The sequence below is a fragment of the Myotis myotis genome, unplaced genomic scaffold (genome assembly GCF_014108235.1).
Source record: "Myotis myotis isolate mMyoMyo1 unplaced genomic scaffold, mMyoMyo1.p scaffold_m19_p_6, whole genome shotgun sequence".
Taxonomy (NCBI): Eukaryota; Metazoa; Chordata; class Mammalia; order Chiroptera; family Vespertilionidae; genus Myotis; species Myotis myotis.
This window is the reverse complement of record NW_023416368.1, coordinates 49,170,224-49,192,944: the sequence shown is the minus strand read 5'-3', so window position 1 is coordinate 49,192,944 and position 22,721 is coordinate 49,170,224. Positions and strand designations below refer to the sequence as shown.

Genomic DNA, 22,721 nt, shown 5'->3' with positions numbered 1-22,721 from the left:
TTCTTGTGTGGGGTGGAGGATGAGCCTGAGGACCCTCCCCAGTCTACCCACGGGAGTTTTTAGGAGGTTCCAGGAGTCCCCTAACAGTAGAAACCCTAATCGCCATCCCCTTCCCTTTTTGTGGGACCTAGATCAATGCATCCTAACATCTCACGGGTTACCCATCCCTTTGTGAATCTGTCAGGAACTATGAAACCCCTTGCACAGACATATGCTCATACAAAAATATATACGGCCTTCAAGTAGCATTTCACAAGTGTTACTGCCCTTCATGAACTGTGGGTGAAAAATTCGTGATCGAGGCTAACATTTTTCAGTCTTTGGATTACAACACACAAACAGGTTGTGAAGACAACTGAACGAGCCACAACCAACATTTTTTCAATGCGATATAATAGAGAAGAAACTGTCAGAGGGCATCATCCTAAGGGAACCGTTTGTTCCTGTTATAAGACCACCCGTGTACGTTCTGGGTCATGCACTGTGAGGTGTGGGTTAGAGAAAAGCCGCCGACGCTCACAGCCAGAGCCCACGAAGAGGGCCTGTGAGCATGCTGACCGGAGTAGCTGCCGTTCCCTCCACTGGACACAGGGAAGGGCGAGAGGGCCTGGGCTGTGCACAGGTGTTCTATGCACTAAATTAGTGCCAGAATTCTTTGAAGAATTGCTTCTCACTTGGTCCTGGGTGGGAAGGAGTGGAAAATAGTTATGGATACATGGGTAGTCTTTGGTGCAGACACAGGTCCTCCTCTATCCCTGTAGTTCTCACAGTTCCCCTGCATCAGAATCCCCAGCAGAGCTTGTTAAAACACAGACAGCCCACCACCCACTCAGAGTTCCTCATTCGGGAGGCCTGCAGTGGGACCTGAGAATTTACATTTTAACAAGTTCCCAGGAGTTGCTGCTGCTGGCCAGAGGACCATACTTTGAGAACTGGAGCTTTATATTATGAACTTATTAAAAACATTAAATTGGGTAAACCTGGCATCATGTCCATTGGGTTTTCTAGGTTCATAACTCATTATTTTTTGGAATGAAGTGACCCACCCAAAGTTAACCATCCCTGTCTATTAGAAATTATTCTGAATGCTTTGGTTCCAATTTAAAAGTTCTACTTCTTGAATTTTCCTAAAACCTCAAAGCATAGGTAATCAACCTAAAAATTCAGCTACACTTAAGTTAAACAACCCAGTGGATTCCTGAGATATATATATATATCTTCAGTATTCTCATGTATGTACTCACACCCTAGATATCATAATGTTATATATCTTGGAAAATAGCAAATTGGTAGATAAGAAATATTGTCCTTGGAGAGAAATTCTGTGTGAGAACCTACACATCTCAAAGGTTTTAATGACTATCTTTCTCTTATTGAGTTCTGTGTCTCTGGGCAATGTTACATGATATGAGGAAATGTTTATTCTTCACAAATACAGGCATCTTGTGAGTGAACATAGAAGACAGACCTTTTAGGAAAAAATGTCATATTATCCTTTCTATTAGAATATGGAAGGTTGTCTTTGACATCATGATGTTAACCAGTAGACAAGAAAATTAATTTGATTATAGTGTCTCACAGTATGATTTGTTTTAAACAAAAAAAAGAAGAAAAAGTAGTAATCAGATAAAGGCAAGTTAATTCTTTGTATGCACCTGATTTTTTTTTTCTCTCTCTCTCTCTCTATATATATGTGTGTGTGTATATATATATATATGGAAAACTAATGAAAGCATAAAACTAGATTAATAAAATGCTTTTTGATTTTCTTGAAAATATGGTGCTGATTGCTGATTTTAAAATGCCCTTTTTTTCCATAAGAATTACGCTTAGATAGTGTAGCCACTTACACTAAGTAAAAATAAAGGTTCGCTTTGGTTAATCTTTTAATACCTTTTAAAAAGCATTGCAGCACTTCTGCCCACTTAATAAAGGAACCTATTTCTAATTCAAAAACTTAGTCCAGACAATATCCAGTCCCTCAACATGTCCATTATAAACATACAACAAAAATTTCCAAAATATTAAAGTCTTGTTATCTATTTCCAGCAGCCTGTCTGTGTAATTTGGGTCTATCTGATCAATCTCTGAGTCAGCATATTTTTCCTTTAAATTTTTAAATAAGCAACTCAATAACCCATTTCACCACAGTTGATCAGATTGGCCACAAAGTCGATATAAATTTAGTCGTTAAGGTCACAAAACTTCATAACAAGATTACAAGTTGCACTGTATACTAACATCCAGTATTTAATCAGGAACTTTTGATTTTTTTTAAATCACTTAGATATAATTAAGCTTAAAACAAACAAATGGAAACATTTCTAAGGATCGCCCCCAGATCTTTCAGGTTTCCCCACAGTAAACTTCATTTTTCAGTGCAGAATGATATTGATCTCAAGCCTCAAAAACGTCATACTCAAAATTCCCGTAATTTTCTTTCTTAAAGAGAAAAATAATATATGGAGACATATTTGCTTTCCAGAAATCAATACCCCCATCAGGAAGACAAAAACACACTTCAGTTATCTGCCAAGGTGCCAGGCTTAACAAGGTTATACTATTCTCATCTGGTTTCTCATCTCAGTTCCAGGGAGGAGCAAATTTGCTTATAATATCGATTGGCTCCCATGCTGCATCTTTTTTAAATGTCCAGGAAGAAAAAACTATTTTTCTTTGTCTCTTAGACTTAATCATTAGCCAGGGACATAGCACAATCCATTGTGCGCGCCTCCTAGTCCTTTACAGCATTGACTGTGGCTCAAAGGGTGACATTTCTATTCTCCTGGCTGGTTTGGAGTCTTCCTGGGAACAGGTAAAGAAGTCCCCACTCACATGCCCAATTAGAGGGGAGTGACGCGGGGTGTTCATACTCCGGCCAACTTTTAAACAGCTTCGTCAAAACTCTGTTAGCGATCGGCCGAGAGCCACAGTCACTGCCGATTTCAAGGAGTGGACTTCGCTGGAAAGATCCGTAAAGTTCATTGCCAAGTAGCCAGTAGCAGGATGATATTTTTTTCCTAACTCAGGAAACTGGCCAGTTTGCACTGACATGTTATAACTCAGAATCTGGAGCACGTGGAAATCTACAGAGTGGGTCCAAAAAAACATCCAGTCTGTTGCAATAGCTTCTGAGCAGAAGCAACGGCCTTTAACCTCTCAAGTCCTGCTCATGTCTCCAGGGAAATTAGTCTAATGGTCTTCACTGATAGTATTCTCTACTGAACCATGTTCCACTTCACAATTAGAATACACACAGCCATCGCCATTTCTTAGTTTAGCCTAAGAGGTGAATTCCCTCTCAACCTCCAGGAAAAATGGTATCGAATTGGTTGAGGATGGCATCCTATCAAGAAGTATAAGAAATAATTTGCTTCTGAAATGTGGACAAAAACATCAGGGTACTCACGTGAAAAAGTCAACTACAGACGCGTGTGTACAGTGTGACCCCAATTTGTGCAAGTGTGTCTGTTTTTATATAAATAGTAGTGAGCCGTGGTCAACTCTGGAGGGTGGGAACTTGGGTGACTTGAATTTTCATCTTTGTGCTTTTCAACACTTTCCAAATTTTGCACCATCAGTGTATGTTCTAAGCAGAAAAACAATACTTGTCTCTATTAAGGGTGTATTATCAGAGTAGACCCTTTCATACGGAAGCATTCTGTGTCTCCCAGAGAAAATCCCACACCTGGTACAGTACACAGCTTACCAAGAAGAGTGAGTGCTATGTGTCCTCTTTCCCTGCAGGCTCTCCGCAGGACATGGCGGCTGTGAGAAGCCAGGCAGCCCTCCAGAGCATGCGGACGTCGCGGTTGATGGCACAGAACGCAGGCATGATGGGCATGGGGCCCTCCCAGAACCCAGGGACAATGGCCACGGCCACTGCCCAGTCTGAGATGGGACTGTCCCCTTACAACACCACGCCTACCAGCCAACCAGGAATGTACAATATGAGCCCAGGAATGACCCAGATGTTGCAGCACCCAAACCAAAGTGGCATGAGCATCGCGCACAACCAAGCCCAGGGGCCGCCGAGGCAACCCGCCTCCGGGCAAGGGGTGGGGATGGTGAGTGGGTTTGGTCAGAGCATGCTGGTGAACTCAGCCATGAGCCAGCAGCACCAGCAGATGAAAGGGCCAGTGGGCCAGGCCCTGCCCAGGCCCCAAGGCCCGCCAAGGCTGCAGAGCATTATGGGAACGGTCCAGCAGGGAGCCCAGGGCTGGCAGCAGAGGAGCTTACAGGGGATGCCTGGGAGGACTAGTGGAGAATTAGGGTCATTCAGCAACGGGGCCAGCTACTCGCTTCAAGCCGGCCAGCAGAGGCTGACCAAGCAACACTTCCCACAGGGACTGAGCCAGGTCGTGGACGCTAACACGGGTGCCATGAGAACCCTCAACCCGGCTGCCATGGGTCGGCAAATGATGCCACCGCTCCCGGGGCAGCAAGGGACCAGCCAGGCCAGGCCGATGGTCATGTCTGGCCTGAGCCAGGGCGTCCCCGGCATTCCAGTGTTCAGCCAGCCCCCAGCCCAGCAGATGCCCAGTGGCAGCTTTGCTCCCAGCGGCCAGAGCCAAGCCTATGAGCGGACTGCCCCTCAGGACATGTCCTACAGTTACAGCGGGGAAGCAGCCGGGGCCTCCTTCCCGGGCCTCTCGGACAGTGCCGACCTCGTGGACTCCATCATCAAAGGTGGGCCGGGGGACGAGTGGATGCAGGAGCTCGATGAGTTGTTTGGAAACCCCTAGTCAGGAGGGGGCCCAACGGGCAAAAGAAACAGGATGTGGGCCCATCCTGGTTTTTTGGTTTTTTGACCCACGTAAACTGAGCAAAACTGCAGCTGGCTGAGCGTGGAAGATCCAGGTGCCAGTCCACAGCCCCGCGGGGCCTCCTTCCACCTGATTTTCTCACAGCAGTCAAGACGAGACCAGGCAGAGCCCTGCTGCAAGAGAGGGAGCCACACCAGAGGCAGGTCGGGGAGGCGACCCTGAGCCCCCTGCACCGCACTCCCTGCTCCGGCCCAGACGGACTGCTGCCCACGGCCCAGCATCCGTCAGCCCCTCCTGGCCCAGGTGCGGAGCCTGCAGCTTTGGAGACACAAGAGATGGAGCCTTGGGCAGGAGGAGCCCCACAGAGGCTGCTGGGTGGTTGCACACCCAGCTCAGACATGTGCTGAGCTCTGGCTGGAAAGAGACCTCAGGCTCCCAGACCTGCGCCTGGCTGTGGAGGGCAGACACAGAGAACAGTGGGACGCGGCAGGGAGAGCACAGAGGCTCCTGCAGGCCTGTCTCCTGCCCGTGATGACCCTCAGGAATGCCAGGCGTTGCCCTTCGCTGCCTAACCAGGACAGCCAGTGAGCTGGGAGGAGGGTCGGCCCCGTGGTCCCTGGGGCAGCCCACTGCTGGTGACCAGGTGGCCATCACTCCCGGTAGTTGGGCTGGAGCCTCCTGGGAACCCAGAACGACAGCGACACATCCAGGCAGTTCCCATCCATTACCGGTGCCGCAGGGCGGGGAAACCCTGAGGACACTGTCCTGCCCCGTGACCGCCTCCCTCCCCCACCCCACCGTCGTCCCTCCTGTGTCCACCCCAGCGTCCTTCCAGGAAGTAATGGCATTTTTGTCTCTAGGGAGCTTGGGCAGAGTCAAAATAAATGCAAGATCTTAGGTCTGAAATGCCAAGGCGACCCTGGCGTGTTCTTTCTCTACCGCGTGTGGAGTTGAGGGGATAGTCTGGCCTGAACTGAGCAGGCTTCGGGTGGGCTCACAAACACCGCACCTGACACCTCTGGTGCACCCCGGGAGGACCGGCCTGGAGGGCTCCCCTGCGGGAAAATCCAGGGGCGACGCGCTAAAATCGGCCTTGCCCCTAACCCCTACTCACCAGAAAGACAAATCTAAACCCCTGAGAGAGGAGGCGCTGAAAATTCAGTTACTCCACCTTACATGTTTTGCTGACATAAAGGAGAAAGATATGGTTCCTCCCATTTGGGCAGTCACCCACTTCAGAAGTCCTGTACAGTTGTTCTCTGTGTAATTCACTCAAAGCTGCCCTAACTGAAGCCTGTCTACATTGTCAGGCTTGTCTCTTATTTACAAGGACTTGTGTGTAAGTCCTCGCCCTCCCCCACCTCCCCACCCCCGTCCCGTTGTGGAGGCCATGTGGCGTAACCGTTGTCCTGAGTGAGAGTGACGTGTGCTTTTCTCCTCCCACCCCCTCTCTGTGTCCGAAAGGCTGGCTCCCTTTCGAGCAACTCATCACACCTGAGCCCCTGCTGAGGCCCATGGGAACTGGACTGGCAGCCCTGGGGGAAGGTCCTGAGAAAGGAGTTAGAATGGAAAGCTGGGGGCAGAGGATGTAGAGGCGGCAGGCAGGCACACGCGGCCTTGACTTGCTCTCCAGGTCCTAGAGCTATAGATGCATCCAGCGAGGGCCAGGATGGAGACAGGTGGCCAGGTGGGCCGGAGCCCAGGCAGGGGCCGTGCTGTCTCTGGGAAGAGGTGTTAGCAGGGTGACCGTGAACACCTGCATGGGGACAGACAACACCAGGGAAACTCCTGAGTGGAAACAGATGAAAACCAAAAAAAAAAAAAGTAAGCAAACAAGAAGACAGAATATATAATTGCCTTTTTCTGAAAGGTACAGGAAATAAATATATAAGCAATGATGAGAAGCTAGAGGCGGCTGATGGAGGTGCGGCTCCATTCCCTTTTAAAAGCTTCCTCCAAATGCCCAGTCCTGGGACCAACTAAATAGAGAGGTAGATTTTAATAACGTTGTTCTGTTTTTGTTTTTACTACGGTGCTGATGTATATGTAATGTCTAAAGAAGTTATTTGTAAATAAGTTTTTACAATACTGCAGATATCACTGGGTCTACTATCTGTAAAAAATATACATATAAATATATATATATACTGTTTGTTTAAAATAGAGTATTTTTATTTCATCCCTTAACTCATCATCACAGCAGTGGTATTGCACTTCAGATGACATCTAATTACTAATTTGTACTGTATGACCTATGGCAACTTGCTCCATTTTATTCAGATTTTTCTAGTTTTCTCTTTTTACTTTGTACATTGAGCATTGCTTATTTCCTCTTAAGAAATGTACAGAACTCTGAAATGTAGAAATGAAGTGATGTTGACATACCACTTTTAAAGAAAAAAAAAAACAAATAAAAGATTGTTATCTGAATCAACCCAAAGTATAGTCTATTTTTGGATTGTCACTGGATCCCCAACCTTAATTAAGCTGATATATTATGCCTGGGTTGTAATTGATTAACTGCAGTTCTTGTCTCAAAATTTTGATATCATTATTTAAACATTTATGTAATAGTACAGAGCAATCAGTCACTTGCAGCCTTTTTAATTCAACCGCACAGCTAAAGCTTTCTAAATCTGTCCTCCGGGGGAGGAGGCAAAGGAGGCAGAGGAGCGTCAACTTTGAAAGGAACCAGCTGAAGTCCATTTGCGGATTTAGCACCGTAACAGTTCAAATCCACCTGGGTCATTCAGAGGACGTGGAAAATGATAGTAAAAATTGCATTTTAAAAAAAGTAAGAAAACTCAAGGAATATATTGGAGGGAAAGTAAGAAAGGGATTTTAGGCCCACTAGGGTGGACACTGTCCACCCATGTGCATGCGGCACACACACACACTGTTTGCCTTATGTCTACCGCACAGCTGTACCTCTTGGAGGACTCCCTGAGCCAGGGCCTGGCTTAGCCTGCACCCACCTGCAAAGAGTTAACGTGCTTAAACTGCTCCAAGGACAGGTGAGAGCCCAGTTCACTTCCTGGACAAACCCAGAAATAGGACTTACGTTCCAGAGCTCCCCCTGCAGGATCAAGCAGAGGCTGGGACTTTGCCTAAAGTTGCCTCCTTATGGGGCTTCTTGCCCTGTTTCCCCAGTTCCCTTTCTGTTCCCCACCCCAGGAGCCCTTTGTTCACAGTTCACACACATGTGACTCCACCCCTTGGATTTCAGAAGAGCTGGCCTAAGGCCACTTGGGGAGAGTCAAAAGTAGATCCGAAACAAAGGTGAACTTTAATGTATGGAGGCTGCAGGAGAAGAGGCCAGTCCTACCCACTGTGGGCTATGGTTCCAGACTGGCTGGCAAATTGCACCATGTGACACTAGGTAACATGAAAGCGAAAAATTAACAGGATGGGGGGAGGGGCTAACAGGGAGCTCTGGGAAGGGTTGAGCACTCCTAGTTCGGATTAAAACCACACCTTTGTGCCCGGCCAGTGTGGCTCAGTGGTTGATCCTTGACCTGTGAACTAGGAGATTCACCTTTCCATTCCCGGTCAGGGCATATGCCCAGGTTTGCAGGCTCAATCCCCAGAGGGGGCATGCAGGAGGCAGCCAACCAATGATTCTCTCTTATCATTGATGTTTCTGTCTCCCCCTCCCTTTCTCTCTGAAATCAATAAAAATATTTTTTAAACCACACCTTTGTACTAGTATTTAAGTGAAAACGTGTTCTGCACTGGATGAATGGAATAGGTCTCTCCTTTAAAACAAGTTCTTATATGTAATCCTATTGGCCTTTCTAAAATTCCAGTTCAGTGACTGAGGGAAGAAGGTGGGAGAGTGTTGGAAAGCATGAAACTTGGTTGGGAAGTTTGTAAGGGGGACACTCTGATAAAGGGGAGTGTGTGGAAGGCCGCCTGCCCTGTTTATCAGAATTCCGACTTAGGGGAGACCTAGGAGAGTGACGAAGGCAGCTCCCCTAATTATTTCTTGACCTTTCCAAACAAGCCTCTGCACGTGCAGACCCCGGGTGTTTACTGGAATCCTTATGCTTAGTCCCTGGATGCCCCTGCCTAGAGGACAATGTAAACACGTGTCCTCCCAAGATTACTCACCTACTGATTGTATCTAAAGATAAAAGCTGCAATAAAAAGCTAACGAGTCAGGCAATCGAGGCTGCTCTGGCCACTAGAGCCAGGAGCCCCTTAGCCCTCTCTTTCACAGTCAAACTGTGTCTGAGTAATCTGTTCATCCATCTTTCAGGGGCTGCTGGTCAGCCCCACAGGAGAGCATGACGCTATCACTGCAGAGACGTCTATCCGGGCAGAGAAGTCAATAAGCATCTACCCCGGTGAGAAAGATGTATTTTTGTTGCTGAAAATTAAGGAACATTCAGAAGCACTGGATGAGCCATTTCTGCCTCTGGCCATTTTTTTCAAGGAAGACTGGAGAAAAAGAGGTGGAAAACAAATAACCTGATACTTTTCCTTATGAATGACTTTGTTGGTTACACCCCACCTCCTCCAATTCTGCAAAGTGTGGAGGGAAAACACCTGGTTGTATAACCAGACCTTTATCTTTTTTTTTTTTAAACACGTTAAGCGCCCAGCCTGTTTTGTCTTCCAGATGGAAAGTATAGTGTCAGTCACCAGTGACTGGGCGCTTAACGTGTTAATACATTTTTATTGATTTCAGAGAAAGAGGGAGAGGGAGAAAGAGATAGATACATCAATGATGAGAGAGAATCATTGATCAGTTGCCTCCTGCATACCCCCTACTGGGGATCCAACCTGCAACCTGGGCATGTGCCCTGACCAGGATTCGAACCATGACCTCCTGCTTCATAAGTTGAAGCTCAACCACTGAGCCACACCAGCAGGCCAGACCTTTATCTTTTTATTTTATTTTCCTCTTTTCCCTTTGGTTTTCTCCTCTAATCTCTTTTCCTTTTGGTTTTAAGTTCTAAGGACATTAGCTTTCCATTCTGGTGTCTTCTGGATGAACTACCACAGACACCTGTCTTTTTCATGCAACAGGTGGAGGTAACTACGGCAGTGTTCACACACGTAGGGCTCACGTGTCCCCGCCTCTCCCAGGACAGCTGGCTCTATGGATGCCACAGATTCCAAATCAGACATACAGCTACTAAGAGCTACCTGCTTTAAGGATTTGACTTTGCTTAGATTTTTAAACTTTTTTTGAATACTTTTCAAAAAATCAGGAAAAAAATAATACAATGAATAACTATATACACTTACCAACTCGATTCAATAATTGTTAACACATTGCCAAATCACATACTTATTTTGTAGAACCAATTCAAAGTAAGTTACACACACTCCAGCCAGTTCACCCCGCCACTTCTCAGCTTGCAGTTCCAAAGAATCAGGTGTTCTCTCCCCTAGCCACACTATCAGTATCACACCTCACCTAATTAACATCCATTCCCTAATAGCATCTCATTCTCACTCCATATTCAAATTGTCCCAATTGCCTCCCAGATGTCTTCCGTGCTGTTTTATTCTAACCAGAATTTTTTGTTGTTGTTAATCCTCATTCAAGGATATTTTTTCTATTGATTTTTAGAGAGAGTGGAAGGGAGGGCAGGGGGTGAAAGAGACACATCAATTGGTTGCCTCCTGCATGCACCCTGACCCACGGGTTGAACCAGCAACCTAGGTACATGCTTTTGACCAGGAATCGAACCCAAGACCCTCCACTGTGCAGGCTGGCGCTCTAACCATTAAGCACACCAGCCAGGGCCTGAGGATTTGATTGAGGATCCTACATTGCCATTTGGTTTTTATTCTCTTTAGACTCTTTTAAGGCAGAAAAGTTCTTCTCCATCCCTTTTGTTCATAATATTGACTTCTTGAGATAATAAACTGATTTCTACACATAAAAATCAATTTAACTAATATGCAAAAAATATATATGTAACTGTCAAAGAGATGGGAAATTCCCATCTCTCCAGCCAGTGCGTTTGCTCCCTGTAGCCCAATTTGTAGGAATTAAAATGATCAAGAGGTTGCCTTGGTGACAACAGAATTAGAACAAAGGAAATAAATTCTGTCGTTCAGATGTTTAAAGATGCAAAACTCCGATATCGTGGTACACCCATCTTCTTTTTCCACATGCTTTTTAACCAAACTCTGTGTGTGTTTATAATTTAAATAGTTTCAATTTAGATGCAAAAATAGAAGTTGTTTAAAAATCCTCAAATGTAAGATTTGAAGAATTGTATTTTCCCCACTTCCAAAGGAGTAATTGTGCTTTAGGGTCAAATATTTGCATTCTCTTCCTTGTCTTCAGTGTATAAGACAACTAAAACATCACAATACAAGTCACCATAACTGATCAGAATACTAAAAAGTAAAAGGCCCCAGGATTATAGCATTTTAGAGCATCAGCCCCATTTTACCTGTGAGAACACTGAGGCAGAGAGCCATGAAGCCAGCAGGCTCAGAGCAGGGGCGGCGTTGCCGACTCTGAGCTCTCCCCGCCTTACTGCTCTGCCTCTGCTGAGGTCCTCGGGAGTCTAACAGCGAATGCAGGGGTGGGAGGTGGAGGGGACAGGCTTGGAGCCAGATATCTCTATCCCCAGACCAAAATGTTCTTGGCGTACTTTGGATAGTTGGTACTTGTGTTTGGGGTGTAAGAAGTTGTTTTCTCTCCTCCTATTCTAGAAACACTGGTGCTTAAATACTTTTATTTCTTTTTCTATTCTTCATAACCTTTGTAACTTCCTTTGTACACACAAAAGAGAGAAGTTCTGATAAACAGCTCCTTGAATATCCACACCAGATTCAAGGCGTCCAACTTTCTCTGGAAAAATTGACAGGAGAGCTTTCTCCCTGATGAGATATTACATGCTCATAATTTCATTTTCCTAAGGTTCCTGCGGACTGCGAGGCAGACTCATTCCCGTTTTACAGAATGAAGAACGTGAAGAGAGGTCATGGTAATTGTGCCAGGCAGTGGCTGCACACAGGGTCACAGCAGCCATGGCCCCAGGCATGGGGGGGGGGCATCAGAACCCAGCCCGGTCCCCACCGACCACGGCCCTCCCCATCCCTGCCAGGGGCAGAACGCTCACTGAGCACAGGTCCCTAGGTGGTGCCTTGAAAATAATCTGCCTTCCTTTTTCTTTATAAAGTCCGTTTTCACAGCCAGGCTTATTTTGAGCTGTTAGCCGGCAGCTCTCTGCTCTGGCTACTCTGTGTGTTTGCCTGATTCCCCCACATGCAGCCACCTGGGTTGCTTTCCAGCCGCCAATTAAGTGTGATGAGCTGTCTTATCAGCGTCTGTCTGGAACTTTCTATCCAGGGATAAGCAGTCTCGGAGGCAGGTGATGGCCACGGTCCACAGAAAGCCCCGTGGGGTCCAGCGGCAGGCTCTCCAAGCCCCACGCGGGCGGGACTTCAGCCTGCACTTCTCTAACCAGGCCCAGCGCACTTCCACTGATGGTCCAATATACCCTCCCAGAGCAAACTTCCGTTCTTAAAGGCACAGGGAATCGAGTCTCTAAGGGTGTGTTTCTACAAAGCCACTTCAATAAAAACAGAACCAAGGCTTTTATTTTTGTTCTAATGGAACAAGTGAAACCATATAACTTTCAGAGTAGAAATACCTTCTGCAAGCATTTGAGCAGGGGGGTGGGGGGATAGGGAGTTAGAAGTGCCTCAGTTTCTTGGCGATATCAATGTCCAGGTATTCATCCAGAAAGCTGTTTGCAATCCCGAGAACTGCTAGGATGGCCAACAAGGCCAGAGCCCCCAGACTCAACCGGAAACCAAGGATCCTGCAGGGCAGAGATGAGGGAGGGAGGTATTAAAGGGCTACAGTGGTGAAGCTGGGCGTCCTGGGGTCAGCTGCTCACTGTAGATACTGCCCAGAACTTCCATGTTTTGGCCACTTGAAAATTTGCATTCATCATATAAATTAAAGGGGATGCCTAACCACACGGGTTAGTTGGCTCCTTCTAACATTCAAAGGATTGTTAAGGCCAGGCAGGATTATTTCCTTGGTAACTTTCTGAAGCTAACACAAAATTCTTGCAAGGATTGAAAGTGTGATGGTCAGCCCTAGCCAATTGGCTCAGTGGATAGAGTGTAGGCCTGCAAACTAAAGGGTCCCGGGTTCGATTCCAGTCAAGGGCACATGCCCGGGTTGCGGCTCAATCCCCAGTAGGGGGCGTGCAGGTGGCAGCCAATCAACGATTCTTTCTCATCATTGATGTTTCTCTCTCTCTCTCCCTCTCCCTTCCTCTCTGAAATCAATAAAGATATATTAAAAGAAAGTGTGATGATCGAAGAGTGCACACTTAGTACACATTTTTATACTTGAACTTTCCTGTCTGGTGCCTAATTGTGCATGGACTTGGGGAGATGTGGCCTCGGGCAATCACAGCCATCAGTGCTGTTAATACTCTCAGGAACAGCACGCTAATTCAGACTCTGTCCATTGCTTTTTTCCCAAACATCAATTCTTGGGTTCTCCTTACCTTTTTTTAGCAGCTTCCGAATATCCCCAGAAATACTGGTGACGGGCATACATATACACCAGGCCCAGACAAGTAGCGAAAACTATAGAGGGAAAAAAAACAAAGAAGATAGAGTTTGAGGACAGTCTCTCAAAGTGTGGGAGCTGAGAAAATGGTCACAAAATGTCTGACCAAAGATGTGTGTCCAAGATACATAGAGAATTCTGACGACAGTTCCTCAGTTGAAAGAAAAACAACCTGATTTTTGCAATGGGAAAAATATTTGAATAAAGAATTCACAGGAAAAGATAAACAAGTGTACCAATAAGCACATGAAAATTTTCCCACATTATTCATCATCATTCAGTATCAGCAAACTGATTTAAAACCACAAGAGGACACCACTGCACGCCCATGAGAATGGCTCAGACACTAAAAGACTGACAATACAAATGTTGGTGATGTAGGAATCTTCATACGTTATCGGTGGGAAAACAAAATAATACAGCCACTTGGGGGAAAGGTCTGGTAGTTTCTTTTGAAACGACACATACTTTTGACCCAGCAATTCCATTCCTATGTATTTACCCAAGAGGAATGGAAGCGCATGCCCATAAAAAGACTTGTACAGAATGTTCATTGCAGCTTTATTCGCAATAGCCAAAAACTGGGAGCAGCCCAGAAGCCTATAAACAGGAGGACAGATCACCAAACTGTGAGACTCATGCAGTGGAATGTCACTCGGCAGTGAAAAGAAACATGGTGAATCTCAAAAACGTTTTGTGGAGTGAATGAGGCCACAGTGTGTGCTTCCAATATGGAAAGTTCCAGAACGGGCAGAACTACACCAGGAAGAAAACCTTCCGAACAGTGTTTGCCGCTGAAAGGGGTTGACTGGGAAGGGCATGGGACAACGTCTGGGAGGTCGTCATGTACTCTATCTTCCTAGGGAGTTGGGTCACACAGGTGTACACACTTGTCAAAACTCATTGAACGGTGCACATAAGATTTTTTTATTTCTTTAAAAATAAGTTTCACCTAAAAGAAATATAAAGTATGGCGTGATGTCCTGCCATCCTGTCCAGTGTAAAACATCAACACCCTCCCTACATGAGCAGCCCTCTCTTTCCTGAGCACCACACGGTGGGAACTGCCAGAGCCCTCTCAGAAACACACAGAGCGTATCTGTGCGATTCTGATATGCTGGATAGAATTAAAGTCAGTATGTTATTAGGTCACAAACATTTTCTTGTTGTTGTTGTTGATTTTAGAGAGAGAGAGGAAGGGAGAGGGAGAGAGAGAGAAACATCAGTGTGAGAAATATCAATCGGTTGCCTCCCCAATGGGCGGGGCGGGGGGTGGGGGGGGGAAGCAGGGATCAAACTGCAATCTGGGCATGTGCCCTGACCCAGAATTGACCTTCCAGTGCATGGGACGATGCTCAGCCGAAGGAGCCACACCAACCAGGCCTAGCTTCCTCTACATACCAGGCGTTAGTCTAAGAATTGGGGTTAGCAGTGAGATAGATACAAGCTCCCTGCCTTTATGGAGTTTATCAGCAAAGACTGACGACAAATACATAGAATAATGAAAAGAAAATTAGACTGGAAGGTGCAGTGAAGGAAATGAGGGACGGGACAGCGGGAACTGGAGGCGGTGCCTTTGATTTTCCATTCGGAGGAGATTGAAGGATGCCAAGCAAGGTGCCTGCGGGGGTGGAGAGTCTCTGAGCAGGCTACCGTTTGAAACTCCCCATCTAATAAATGGCTCCCAAAAACCGGTGAGAACTGTTCAGGGGCAGTTAATAGGCAACTTACTTTGGATGAGAAAGAACCCAGAGAAAATTACAAGAAGAGACCTGAGAAATGCCTTCCTGACAGGCAGTGGGCCCATCACAGCGAAATGCAAAGGCTCCAATGGCAGAGGCTGAGCCCCATGATCAAAAGGCACTTTTCTTATTAGTTGTTCATGTGGTCTCACCTGACAAGGAACCAGGCCTTCACTCGTGCCCGTAAGGGACAACAGTGTGAGTGCGAATAAAGTTAAGGAGTCGTTCTCTAAAGGACATTTTATCTGAAATCCCTCAGTCGACAGTGAAAATTACAAGAAGAAGGTGATAGGACTGCGTTTGAAAGCAGCGGGATTTGGGCTTACTATTTAAGTCTTAGCCATCATGGGTCAAACTCAAATGAGGCCATCAGAGTTATCAGAAAGCATAGGGATGGCCCTGGCTAGTATGGCTCAGTTTGGTGCCTCCTCCCATGCACCAAAAGGTTGCTGGTTTGATTCCCAGTCAGGGCACATGCCTGGGCTGTGGGCTAGATTCCCAGTAGGGGACGAGCAGGAGGTAGCTCTCCATTGATGTTTCTCTTCCTCCCTCTCCCTTCCTCTCTCTAAAAATCAATAAAAATATTTTTAAAAAGAAAGTAAAGCGGATTGACTTTCTCCAGCCAAGGCAGCTGGCGCTGATCTAACCTCCCGTGAGGCATAGTTTGGGTAAAGCCCTCGTCTCGCCAAGGATACCCAGTCCAATAGAAAGTACATTATTGTAGAGTTGTTACATACAAACAACGGCACTGCATCCCTGGGAACTCTCAAGAAAAGGGACATGGATCGTCGGGTCCAATTCCATAGACCCTGCTCTGTACTTGAAAGCTGATTTTCTCCTACACTGGTAGTTAAGTTGGACAAATTTCTTAACCTTTCTGTACTTCAGTTTCTTTGTATGGGAAGCAGGAATAAATTATAGAACCCAGGGGTGGGGTTCGAAACTCTGTCTATACATTAGAATCACCTGAGAGGTTTCAAACACTCCGTTGCCTGGGCAGCCCCCAGATGTGGGTGGGACCAGGCAGCAGTATTCTCCACGTGCTTCTGACCACAGTGCTAAGCCCAGCAGTCCAGGTCGGCCACCACCATGGCTTTACCGCTCTCATCACTGCCCCCCAGGGAAGGACGCCCACAGCAGGGGCGTGAGATGACACATGAATAAACAGCAGCTCAGGTTCTGCTTCAACTGGGTCCTTCCGTGGCTTGGGATTTTAGACATCAGTCTTGGTTACGGCTGTTAGTCTTTCATGCAAGAGCCCCTCAACCCCCTTCAGTAGGCCCTGGGGATACAGCAGCAAATGGGGCAAATTCCTGACCTCAGGGAGTTGACATTCTGCTGGGAAACCACAGTGAGGGACTGTGACATGGAGCTAAGATGAGGCAAGCCATCCGCCTCCCCTACTATCAACTGCAGGTCAGGACGCACGCCTGCAGGGGGTCTGGGACATGATCCAAAGGAGGTCAAGAAACTAACGCAAGATCTGGAAGTCAAGACAAATGTTGTGTTGTTTTTATTCTGAAGTGCCCAACATATCGTTTGTTTCAACTTTAAAAAAAAAAAGTATTGAATTAAATTAGAATAGAGCAGAGTTAGACTATCTGCAGCTCAGTGCTCTTTGATGAACAGAGACGTTGCTGGTTTTGTTTAAAACAATCTCCAGGATTCGTAGATGTGTGGTTGCATGTCTACCCCTCAATCGTTCCAAGAACCATAATCCTCCTTGGAACAGAGCGGAATGTGTTTTGCAATTACCTTGGTTGAAATACCATCCAGCCATCCACAGTGTAATCATGAATAGCGGGTAAAACTCCACACCATTTTGTCTGCAGGAAAAAGGTAAAGACATGAGTTATTTTATGAGAAAACTCTACGCCAAAGTATTGAGTTTCAATCTAGAGGTAAACTGTCCATTGTCTTTTCACAAAAATAATATAAGAATTTACATAAAGAGCTTAAATGACCCTTCCATGTAAAATGACTCTTTTTTAAAAATATGTGTTTACTGATTTTTAAAGAGAGAGGAAGGGAAAGGGAGAGCGAAACATCCATGTGAGAGAGAGACATTGATTGGTTGCCTCCTATACACACCAAGACTTTGGGGATCGAACCCACAGCCTGGGCATGTGCCCTGACTGGGAATTGAACCAGTGATATTTTGGTGCAATGGACAATGATGCTCAACCAACTGAGCCTCACCGGCCAGGGCTAGAGTGCCTTTTGAGGTGAGACTGAAACATTGTTTAAACCTCAGAGCAGGGCCAGGAATCACTCTCCTACTTACAAGCTGCCAGAAATAGAAATGAATCATGCTCTTTTCCATACAAAAGGCCTTGAGATTGTCATGATCCTAAGCCTAAAAAGTATTCTCTATCTTATCTGAAGAACCCAGAAAATAACTCAATTCATATTAAAGACATTTCTTCCCCCAAATTCCCTCATATCCACTGCTTCCACTTAAGTGACTCGGCACATTTTTTTAAAATGGTCTTTAAATAATTTCCCTAAAACCTCCTGAGGTAAATGAATGAGCATATTTCATTCCCATTGTACAGAGGACAGACAGAGTCCACTGAGCCCAATTTGACGGGGCCTCACAGAGAATCGAAGGGAGACCGTGTCAGCTCCAGATTCTGAAGCTCTGTCTTCATGTCAACTCAGATTGCCTCTGTTCACAAAAGACTTGGATGGAAACGTTGATACCATTTTAAGCAAAAGGGAACAGTTCTCTGGGAACTATAGTTGATGCATCTGCACCTAGGAAAGGGAAAATGATGCATCATAGTCCTCCGCCTTCCAGAGATCTTGGGGAGGTTGGCTGCATTCTTTGCTGACAATATCACAACCAGAGAGAGCTTTAATGTAATTTGTAATGAGGTCTTGAGTGGATCTTGGTGGGAGAGTCATCATGTACAGGATTATCAATGATCCCACATGCTTTATTTTCTTAATTTAATTTTATTTTTTCCATCACCATTTATCCCCTCTATGCCCTCCTCCACCTCCACTCCTCCTCCCCCTGCAATCATCACCGTGTTGTCCACATGCTTTCTTTAAAAAGCCTTAAAAGCTTGAGCACTTACATTGAGGTGATGGGCAATTGACCCGGAAGTAGCTGGTAGTGGCTGGTGAAACCCATAAGTGATATTTTTAATTGGAAAAAAAAGTGGTTTGGTTTGGTTTGGTTTTTGCAACCCAGAGGGTGACATCAGGGGCCCCCGAACCTCTCTCCTCTCGTGGTATGCACAGCTGCACACAGAGCAACTCCCTCTGAAAGTCCAGACACCAGCTGAGTGGCTCCTACACCTCGGTCAACTGAGGAAATGCCCACCCTGTATTATTTTTATAAGAAAAGGCCCAGACACACTCGCACCATAAACCCCACCCCCAGCACAGCGCCCTACAATCAGGAGGGAACCCTCAACTCCCAGCTTCCTTGTGAGGCCCGCACACCCAGCACCCCAACCTGAGGGCCCGGCCCCCACACACACTGAGCTCTGAAAGCCAATGGGGCTCTCACCCACCTGACCCACGAGGCTTTAGGGAGGACTCTAGCAGGGCGGCGCACGGCCATGCCTTACACTGCTGGCCAGGAGGGCTGTGCCCCTGCACACACCCGCTGGGCTCCGGGAAGTAACTGAGAAGATAGGAGGAGGAGGGCTGAGGTCCTAGTGAGCAGGGCTTGTTGGAAGCTATTCAGATTCAGGTCAGGATGGGAAGGTAACAGGCATTTGTGGTCCTGGAGGCCAAAGCCTGGAGCATTGGGCCAGTTTAGCACCATATCCCTGCACCTCCTTCCCCAGGAAATGAGCCCCTGGCCCCTGTGAGCTGTCACTGACGACTCCCCCTGACCTCCTGTCCCAATGACTATACTTTTCCCCTGGCCCCTCCTTTGCTGACCTGCTTTAAGTCAGTCCTGGGGCCCTGCTATTTACTGACAGTCCTCTCTGCTGCTGCCTGACGAGAACACCGGGATTGCTTGGCCTTAAGATACCTGGAATCCCATCCTACCTGCTCATGATGACCTCCAGCACGTGCCCACCACGGCGAAGTGGCCCATGCCTGGATGTGTCCCAGGACAGCTCTTCACGGTAAGCTGTCAACAGACTTTGTTGAACTCAAAGGGACCAAACTCTCAAAATTTGTTCTTAACAATCCTTTCAATAACGGATCACAATTACCAAAATGAGAATAATTATTGGTCTCTTGTGGACATAAAGGCAGATCTATTCTGTCATCTTCATATAGGACAGCAGTTCTCAACCTGTGGGTCGCGACCCCTTTGGGGGTCAAACGACCCTTTCACAGGGGTCGCCTAAGATCATCGGAAAACACATATTGAATATATTGTTTTCGTGATTAATCACTATGCTTTCATTATGTTCAATTTGTAATAATGAAAATACATCCTGCATATCAGATATTTACATTACGATTCATAACAGTAGCAAAATTACAGTTATGAAGTAGCAACGAAAATAATTTTATGGTTGGGGGTCACCACAACCTGAGGAACTGTATTAAAGGGTCGCAGCATTAGGAAGGTTGAGAACCACTGATATAGGAGGTCCTCAGGAAAATCTCCAGATGGGACAGAAAACAGCTGGCAGCAGCTGTGTCAATGTCCCTTCCTATGGGAACAGAAGGCACCATTGAGGGCCCCCAGTGATGCCCACCTTCCCTCCACGTCTGCTGAGGGAAGCTGAGCCTGTCACCTCATTGGCTGGTTAGAGCCCTCTTTGCACCATGATCCTGTGCTCCGCTGATACTTAAGCTTCCCATGAAAAGAGCAGGGGGAGGTTCTCCTTTGTTACAGGCAGATGTCACCATGCACCTCACTTCCACACAGGACTGAGAACAGAAAGAGTCTTTGCTGAAAGGACAGTCTGTGGACAACCATCCTGGTCTGCCCTAGATGGGGAAGGTTTTCAGAACATGGGACTTTCAGCTTTAAAACCAGGACCACCCGGTAAGTTGTCTGGTTGGCCTGGAACTAAGGGCTTTCCTGGGACACAGAACGTTGAGTGTCCACACCGAGAAAGTGCCAGGCACTTTAGGTGGTCATCCTAAAGGCCAGCCTGGTGGAGCCTGTTGAGACTGAGTCATTATGGCTGCTAAAACCCTCATGGTCCACCCAAGTCCAGGGGAGTCTGGGCCGTGAGGCTTAGGACGTGTGGTCTCTGCAGATTCCCACCTGGATCCGAGGGCTGGGAGCAGGGAGAGCAGTCCCAAACTAAATGCTGTCAGGACCCTGTCTCAGTCATTAAGGGTACTGCAAAGTTCACCTCATTTGGGGGGGAAAAAAGAATCAATTTACGGCAAGGCAACCCAAACTCTGACAGTTCCTGAAACATTAGTCTCCAAATGGTTTTCATCACATAGCCCTAACAGCTCTACAGCCCTCATAAAAACATACACATGCCTACGGTAGCAGAGGTGCTAGCTGACGGCCGATGGACTGAGTGGGTGCTGCCCAGCCCGGGAAGACACCCCCAGCCCGCTTGCATTCCAGCAGTGCCCCTTCTTGCCAATGGAAAGTGCATGAAAGTGAAATATGTCACTTCTGAGCCAAATGGTTAAGTCGAGGGTGTGCCAAGCTCCTTCCCCCACTCGCTGGTTGAATGGGGAGAACGCTGAGGACCTGGGTGGGGAAAGACCCCTTAGACGGAAGGAGCTGAGGCCTCTGAATGACCACGTGGAAGGCCACCCAATAGGAACACCCATATAGGACTTCATGTGAGCAAGAAGGAAACGTCCATTGAGTCCAACCATTGGGAATATGGGGTTGATCCATCAGCACAGCTAATACAATTGACTTGGAAAGAATGTCATATGTATTATAAAACACACACAAAATAGAAACAAAAGGATGAAATTTTAAGTATAAATAGAAGTTTGAATACCCCCCCCCCTCCCAGCAGATTACTTAGTGCACCCTCTCAGGGTACACATCACTTCTGAACATCTTTGTGATTTGACAGAGAGATTTCTAATGAACAGACAACTTTGCTTATAACAATCTTGCTCATGGGAAATCTGGACCATTCGCCAAAGGAGAAAACCTGATCAGACGTAGATCATTTCTAGGGCCGTGCTCATAGTGTGATATCTTTTAAAAACTAAAAAAAACAACTTAAAGGCGCTTTCGTAGGTTTTCCTCTTTCGAGTTTCTGTTTGCTGCGTTTTCTCCCTCCTTTTGCTTCATGGCTGTTTTCCTGAGCAGCGGGCGGCTCGCACTGTTAACAGAGGCCCCAGGACCCAGGCCCCAGCCGCTGGCTTTCGACCCTGGGACGTCTTTTGGATTATTACTCTGACTGGGGGTCGGAGCACCAGGCTAATACACTCAGAACAGTCTTGGGGATGAGAGGTTGCTGAGTTAATCTTTTATAGACGCGTAACTATCTAAATTGCTCCTTGTCAAGTAACCCTTGTGTGGGGACACCCGAGGGAGGTTGTGGGGGGTGGCAGGAGAACATGACTCTAACCAGCACTTGTCAGCGATGTGGCTGACAAGGAACAGGGTGAGCAGAGAGGGAGTGAGGCTTGCAGCTCATCAAATGCCAGCCGTCCCCTGACTCCCTGAAATCACCCAGTCTGTGCGACAGACGCTTTTGGTGGTGGCACTGACTGAGTGTTTGTGCCCTCCCCAAAATCCATATGTTGAAGCCCTACCATCCATATGTTGGTGTAAGGAAGTACTTAAGGATACACAAGGGCAGAAGGGCCCTGATCCCATAGGATTGGTGTCTTATAAGAAGAAATAGCCGAGCTCTCTGGCACCCACCGGCCTCACTCTCCCAGCACCCAGGCACACGTGCGCAGAGGAAAGGCCACGTGAGGACTTGGAGAGCCATGAAAGGAGAACTCTCACCAGAAAATCGAATCAGCCAGAACCTTGGTCTTAGCCGAGCAGCCTCCAGAACTGGGAGAAAACAAATGTCTGTTATTTAAGCCTCTCAGTCCGTGGTGTTTTGTTACAGCAGCGCAAGCTGACTAAGACTGGTGCTTGTGGAGCAGGAGGCTAGAGGTCGAACAGCTCACCATTTAGAGTCATTTTTTCATCTTGGAGCGATCTCAAGCCCTCATTTAGTGGGTAAGTACATTCTGTGCTCCCAGCTAGTGCCCAAGATGAGTATACACGTGGAAGAAAAATGGAGACATGCTTACTGTCTCTCTCATTTAACTTATTTGCACTTACTACAAAATTAGGTGACCCACATTCCCATCATCCCAGTAGCGCAGAATGTTTGAAAAAGTACTATCTTTCTAAATTTTCCTTTTCTCCGTAGCTTTTAGATATGCATTAAGTTCACTTGTTTTAATTCCTGAATTTCATAATTAGAATTCAAAATGACTATAAAAAAAAACTAGTGAAATAGTAACAACAACAAAATTACAGACCTACAAGAGTAAGAAGAGGGTAATATTACAAAGAGTACTCAGATTCGTGACGACTGGGTTTACTTGGGCCTTATGGCAGTTAATTCTGGACCAGGAACTGAATAATTTAGCATGAAGTAAAAGAGGATACTTTAACAAGAACTAAGTAAGAAGCAATTCCTCTATCTTACCTAGAAACATGAAACCCACTACATATACTTCTAGACTCCTGGCTTAGAAGTAATATGAAAAGTTTTAGTCTAAAAATAA

At 46.5% G+C, this 22,721-nt stretch overlaps 2 protein-coding genes across 4 annotated transcripts in view; one reads left to right on the top strand and one right to left on the bottom strand.

Annotated features, from left to right (window-relative positions):
* Positions 1-7,200, top strand: part of MAML3 (mastermind like transcriptional coactivator 3) — a 387,866-nt gene extending 380,666 nt beyond the window's left edge. For both annotated transcript variants that reach the window (XM_036313470.1, XM_036313469.1), the window contains exon 5: positions 3,748-7,200. In XM_036313470.1, coding sequence (XP_036169363.1) covers positions 3,748-4,745 — 998 coding nt within the window. In that variant the 3' untranslated portion in view covers positions 4,746-7,200. The remainder of the gene's footprint in view (positions 1-3,747) is intronic.
* A 5,116-nt stretch (positions 7,201-12,316) lies between these two features.
* Positions 12,317-22,721, bottom strand: part of MGST2 (microsomal glutathione S-transferase 2) — a 14,287-nt gene continuing 3,882 nt past the window's right edge. Inside the window, exons 3-5 of one of the 2 annotated variants that reach the window (XM_036315277.1) lie at positions 16,827-16,897; positions 13,265-13,346; positions 12,317-12,562 (exon numbers count right to left, since the gene is read on the bottom strand). In XM_036315277.1, coding sequence (XP_036171170.1) covers positions 12,433-12,562; positions 13,265-13,346; positions 16,827-16,897 — 283 coding nt within the window. In that variant the 3' untranslated portion in view covers positions 12,317-12,432. Of the gene's footprint in view, positions 12,563-13,264; positions 13,347-16,826; positions 16,898-22,721 lie in introns of those variants that run through there. The other variant, XM_036315278.1, reaches the window with a different exon arrangement.